The sequence below is a fragment of the Pristiophorus japonicus genome, chromosome 8 (genome assembly GCF_044704955.1).
Source record: "Pristiophorus japonicus isolate sPriJap1 chromosome 8, sPriJap1.hap1, whole genome shotgun sequence".
Taxonomy (NCBI): Eukaryota; Metazoa; Chordata; class Chondrichthyes; family Pristiophoridae; genus Pristiophorus; species Pristiophorus japonicus.
In genome coordinates, this window is record NC_091984.1 from 218,466,360 (window position 1) to 218,472,359 (window position 6,000).

The 6,000-nt window shown below is 44.5% G+C and overlaps 1 protein-coding gene across 1 annotated transcript in view; it reads right to left on the reverse strand.

Annotated features, from left to right (window-relative positions):
• LOC139269250 (2'-5'-oligoadenylate synthase 2-like) overlaps window positions 1-4,582 on the reverse strand; it is a 52,930-nt gene extending 48,348 nt beyond the window's left edge. The window contains exons 1-2 of the mRNA XM_070888338.1: window positions 4,494-4,582; window positions 2,530-2,711 (exon numbers count right to left, since the gene is read on the reverse strand). Coding sequence (XP_070744439.1) covers window positions 2,530-2,694 — 165 coding nt within the window. The 5' untranslated portion in view covers window positions 2,695-2,711; window positions 4,494-4,582. The remainder of the gene's footprint in view (window positions 1-2,529; window positions 2,712-4,493) is intronic.
• Window positions 4,583-6,000: the final 1,418 nt, after the last annotated feature.

Consider the following 6,000-nt stretch of genomic DNA (forward strand, 5'->3'; position numbering starts at 1 on the left):
GCATCTTCCAACCCCTCAATTGGAGTTCAGGACTGGAACATCGGGTCCTTCATTGAAACATCTGTGAACTCATGTGGAAGCAAGTCATCCTCGTTCGAGGGACCACCTATGATGATGATGAGATAAACGTGGAAATCCTGAAGTTACGGTCAGTTGTTCATTGCTCTGCCACAGGCTGCGCCGCGGAACTTCCCACAGCGACAATTAATTTAAATCATATATAAGGACAAAAACTTCCCCTATTACCCTGGAATATTGTTGTTAAACTCATCCCCCTCCCCCCCCATAAAAAACAGTTAAGCCGTATGGATAGTGGCATCCACTGCAAGATGAGACGGTAGTTTAAGGACAGGTGCATGAGGGGTGGGGTTTTTTCTAAGGAGAGGGCGATGACAGCAATTTTGAAAGTGGAGTGTACAGTGCCTGAGGGGAGGGAACCATTTACAATGCCATTAAGTATCGGGACTGTGAAGGGAAGTTAGATGGCCAGGGGTCAATAGCAGGATGTCGGACTCTTGGACAAGATGAGCTTGGAAAAGGCATGGGGAAGATGAGGATAAACCAGAGAAAAACGGAGTTTCAGGGCTAGGGAGGGGAGGACTGGGGGACTGTTTGGCCTGGTGGGCAATGGCAAGAGGTGAAGCAGCAGAGGCTGCTAAATTGTGCTGTCAAAAATGTCCCTCTTATCACACTTGCTGGTGAGGATGGGGCTGGGGAGGGCATTTAAGGAGAAAGGTAGTGGAGAAAAGGAGCCTTAGATTATCTTCACCCTCCAGATGATCCTAGAATAGTAAGTTGTTACAGAGGAGAGCGAGGCCCAGTAGAGCTTGATGTGGTCTGGCTGGATCTGGTGATAGACGGACAGCAGGTGCATGCAAGTTTGTGTCCCTTGGATGAGAGAGCAAAGAGGGGGGCCATACGAGGGGTAACAGGTGAGATAGGAATCAGTGAAGGATTTACTGCAGATGAAGGCACTGAACGTGGAGGTGAGGATGTCGTCGAGCAAATCAAAAGCTTTAGGGGCATCGTGGCAAAGGCTGGGCAGTTGGAAGTTAAAGAGGGAGTTTAAAGTGACTTGGGGGAGAATTGTATCCATATACACCCTCAGCATAATGTAAAAATGCAGTTTGAACTTTCTGGCACATGTATCATCTCTATCCTTGTTTTCTTCCTTTTCCTTAATTCCACCCACCAACCCAATTTTCCTTCCCTATTCTCCTGAAGATATTAATTCATGTACCAAGGCCGACAGCACTCTGGAACCCCACCCTAATATGTCTCTACTTATCTGTAGAATAACTCCACGAGGCCTAGTGCTGTGCTTGAGCTGCTGTGACCTTAGTCTCTTTATTGTAATTCAGAGTGCCAGCACAGCATGGGAGGCCTGCTTATATACAGTGCTCCCAAGGGATGCTGGGATCCCTTGGGACTCCGACAGATGCGCCCTCTGGTGGCGTTAGAATGCTGGTTACAAGGTGTTGCATACATAACACATCCGAGGTCCATTCCTCACGCATGAACCTAGACAGTGGACGTTACTCGGTGATATGATAATGGGCGAGAATCATAACTGAGATTAAACTTCATGACATCAACAAAGGACGCTTTCCTGATTCTCCCTCTCGCTAGCCAAGAGGCACTGAGACCAATTGTAGCGACCCTAGCTGAGGTTACATAACTCAACAAAGACCCTGGGATTGATCCTGGACCTTTATTCATTGGAACATAGGAACAGGAGGAGGCCATTTAGCCCCTCGAGCCATTCAATGAGATCATAGTTGATCTGCAACCCAACTCCATGTACACGTCTTTGGCCCACATCCCTTCATTGCTTAATAAAAATCTATCAATCTCAGATTTAAAATTAACAATTGATCTAGCATCAATTGCCATTTGCAGAAAAGAATTCCCACCTTTTTCTAATTTCAGTCCTGAAAGGTCTGGCTCTAAATTTTAAACTATGCCCTCTAGTCCTAGACTCCCCAACCAGCAGAAATAGTTTATCTTTATCTACCCTATCAGTTCACTTTAATATCTTGAAAGCATCGATCAAGTTACCCTTTAACCTTCTAAATTCTAGGGAATACAACCAGAGTTTGTGCAATCTCTCCTCGTAATTTAACCCATGGAATCTTGGTATAATTCTGGTAAATCTACACTGCAATCCCTCCAAGGCCAATATGTCCTTCCTATGGTGTAGTGCCCAGAACTGCTCACAGTACTTCAGGCGTGTTCTAATTCGAGTTTTGTATAGCTTCAGCATAACTTCCACTCCCTTGTATTCTAGTCCTCTAGATATAAAGGCCAGCATTCCATTAGCATTTTTGATTATTTTCTGTACCTGTTCATGACATTTTAATGATCTATCTACCTGGACCCCCAAGTCTCTTTGGACCACTACTGTTTTTAGCTAATCACCATTTAGCAAGTATCCTGTTTTATCCAGTTTTAGGTCCAAAGCAATTATTCAATGAGCCACCAAAGACGCTATAGTGTTTTCCAATAAGTATTTCATTCTGCTGGACACACCTTCACTGTTTTAATGATTTTAATGGAGCATTGTTCCTTTAAGAACCTGCAGATCTTGTGGATGGTCTCGCCCACCTGCTCATGAAATGTCTGATCGGGTTGGAGTTTGTTAAAAATAAATGTGTCCAGGTGATGTGGAGCTGTGTGATACAAATCATCCATCATCTGCTTCACAGATTTTTCTGGAAAAAATAAATAAAACTAGAATTTAGTAACTGTTACTTCAACTCAGGCAATACAACTCTGGATCCGCACAGATCATTGAGCTACGACACTCTGATTATTATTTTCCCCAGGCAGCTGTTTCACAGGCTTCACTTGCGAAACAGTTGCCTGATTCATTTAAAGTTTAAAAGATATATTGAAAATCTTAGTCCTTTAGGATTCACAAAGATCAGGGAACAGTGTCTGTCTGACCTCTGCTAGACCTGGTACCAAGTACCAGTAGGAAAGTGAATGTTAATTTTTGAAAGGATTCTGCTAGCACTAGCAATGCCGGATTGTGTAACATGCTGGCATTACTACATTGCATCGTTGCTTTAGCAGTAATGGCGGAAAATGTGGCAAATGTCACCACACTGTCATTAGTTCCTTATCTGGTTCTGCCCAACACTTTCTGGGCAGGTGTTTCTGTAAGTATTATCGTAAGATCACTAAAGAGACAAAACCATAGGAGATCTCTGGTTCCATACATATATATAATATATATAAATAAATTAACAGGATCTGAATGACATTGAACATATCAAGCTTGAAATTCCTCAAGGCACAATCCCAGCAATTGTACTGGGATCACGCCCGATGGTGCGCTCCAGGACTGAACCTGCTGGAGTCTGAGGTCAACATGAGGGCAACCTCATTTGTACGGGGCAGGTGGGCACGTTATCACCTACCTGCACCTTACCACCTCATAAATCAGGAGACAAACTTACCACCTCATAAATCAGGAGACAAACTCTTCAAAAGTCATGAGATTTGATGTGGAAATTATGAGTTGCTATATTTTTCAAACATAAACCAATATAGATTGACAAATGGTTTATGAACCTCATGAGTGGTTCATTCCCCTCTCTTTCAACCAGCTCCTTAAATGTTGCATTTCACAGACTCACAAATGTTTTGTGTTAATGTTTTGTCCCCTTGCTCTAGAACCCGCGCAGCACCCCACTCCCCCATCACTGGAAACCAGCTTCTTTCTACCTACTCTGTCCATCTCTTCATTATTTTAAAACATCTCTATCAAATCAAATTTAATCTTCTCAGTTCTAACAAAAGTAGTAATACTTTTTACAAGCCTTTCTTCATATTTGTTAAGATAAATTTATTAGCACGCAGGGCAGTTGGACCATGAAATGCTTTGCCACAGGGAGCAGAGTGGAGGGAGGGGGAGGGGGGGAGCAGAGAGCGGGGGCGTGGGGGAGGCAGCGGACAGCCACTTCAATGATCTTTTAACGCATGCGCAAATTGGCGTGTCACCCCCAGATTTAGGATGTTGGCACCAGCTGCCACACAGACGGCGGTCAGACAGTGGCACCGGAGGGAGAACTGCCCAACTCGGGACTCATCCCCCACCCCCGGTACTGAGCAAACTCCCAGTAACGGCAGGGACACGACCCAAATGGGTCTGCGCCAGAGTTACGCCGGGAGACTGGCGGTACCCCCGCGGAATTCAGACAACACCCTTCACCCAATTACACCAATAAACAAAACGAGCATTTGATAACTCCCCGGAGTGACATCGAGCCCTGGGCTAATTCTGAATGTGTCGCTTCAGAGACCAGTTAAGACTAAAAACTCGCTGCAAGTTTTAAAAACAATTGCTGAGTAAACAATCTTCCAATCGATTTGATTGTGACAATTCCGAGTCATGCTGCCAATGACGTTATTTTTTATATTTAAACTATTTTGTTATTGTTCATTTATCTGGAATGTTTGTACAGATGTATGGAAACTGAAGAACTCACCTTTCACGTTGCAGTGACGGAGCAAAAGCTGAGGTTTCAGGTGTGAATAACTTTTTTTGATGAGGTTTAGGGTGTGAATAACTTCCGATTTACGAGCTGCTGATAATGTAGTAAGTTTCTATTTCCTCAGAATGCCTTCCATCTGGTTGAGTTTCGATTTCTAGTCTCGCTGCAGACATTTCCCAGCCTGGTGCTGCAGATACCGCTGGAAACAGCAGAGGGCGTCCTACACCGCACTGTGACAATATTTATTTTTTGCAAACTTGAGAGGGGAGGTTCTGGCAACGGTACATTGATGCAACAAACAGCTGATTCGATTCCCCCCGCCTCTGTTTTTGGTTATATTGTCGACAGATAAAGGAATGACTATACATTAGTGTTTTATTTTTCAGACATCACCGAAAATACAGCGTCAGTTTCCACATGTACGCTGACGACACCCAGCTCTACCACTTCTCTCAACCCCTCCACGGTCTCTAAATTGCCAGGCTGCTTGTCCGACATCCAGTTCTGGATGAGCAGAAATTTTCTCCAATTAAATATTGGGAAGACCAAAGCCATTGTTTTCGATCCCCGCTACAAATTCCGTTCCCTAGCCACTGACTCCATACCTCTCACATACATCTGTCTGAGGCTGAACCACACTGTTTGTAACCTTGGTGCCATATTTGAACCTGAAATGAGCTTCTGACCACATATCCATGACATAACTAAGACCACCTATTTTCACCTCCGTAGCATTGCCCAGCTTCACCCTTGCCTCAGCTCATCTGCTGCTGAAGCCTTCATCCATGCCTTTGTTACCTCTAGATTTGACTACTCCAAAGCACTCTTGGCTGGCCTCCCATATTCTATCCTGCATAGACTTGAGGTGATCCAAATCTCGGCTTCCCGTGTCCTAACTCGCACCAAGGCCTGCTCACCCATCACCCCTGTGCTCGCTGACCTACATTGGCTACCAGTTAAGCTAAGCAATGCCTCGATTGCAAAATTCTCATCCTTATTTTGAAATCCCTCCATGGCTCGCCTCTCCCTATCTCTGTAATCTTCTCCAGCCCCACAAGATCCCGAGATGTCTGCGCTCCTTTAATTCTGCCCTCTTGAGCATCCCTGATTACAATCGCTCAACCATTGGTGGCCATGCCTTCTGTTGCCTAGGCCCAAAGCTCTGGAACTCCCTCCCTAAACCTCTCCACTTCTCTACCTCTCTTTCCTCCTTCAAGACGCTCCTTAAAACCTACTTTTTTGACCAAGGTTTTGGTCATCTGCCCTAATTTCTCCTTATGTGGCTTGGTGTCTTATAATACTCCTGTGAAGCACCTGGGATGTTTTACTATGTTAACGACATTATATAAATACAGTGTGTTGTTGAAATATAATTAGGCCTAATGCCGTTCACTCAGCAGAAAATGGATTGTGAGCAGCGAGAAGTTTAAAAGGCAAGATTGAAATTGTTGACTGTGATTATTTCCAAGGAGTTCTGGCCCCTCTACTCATGCGCATGCCC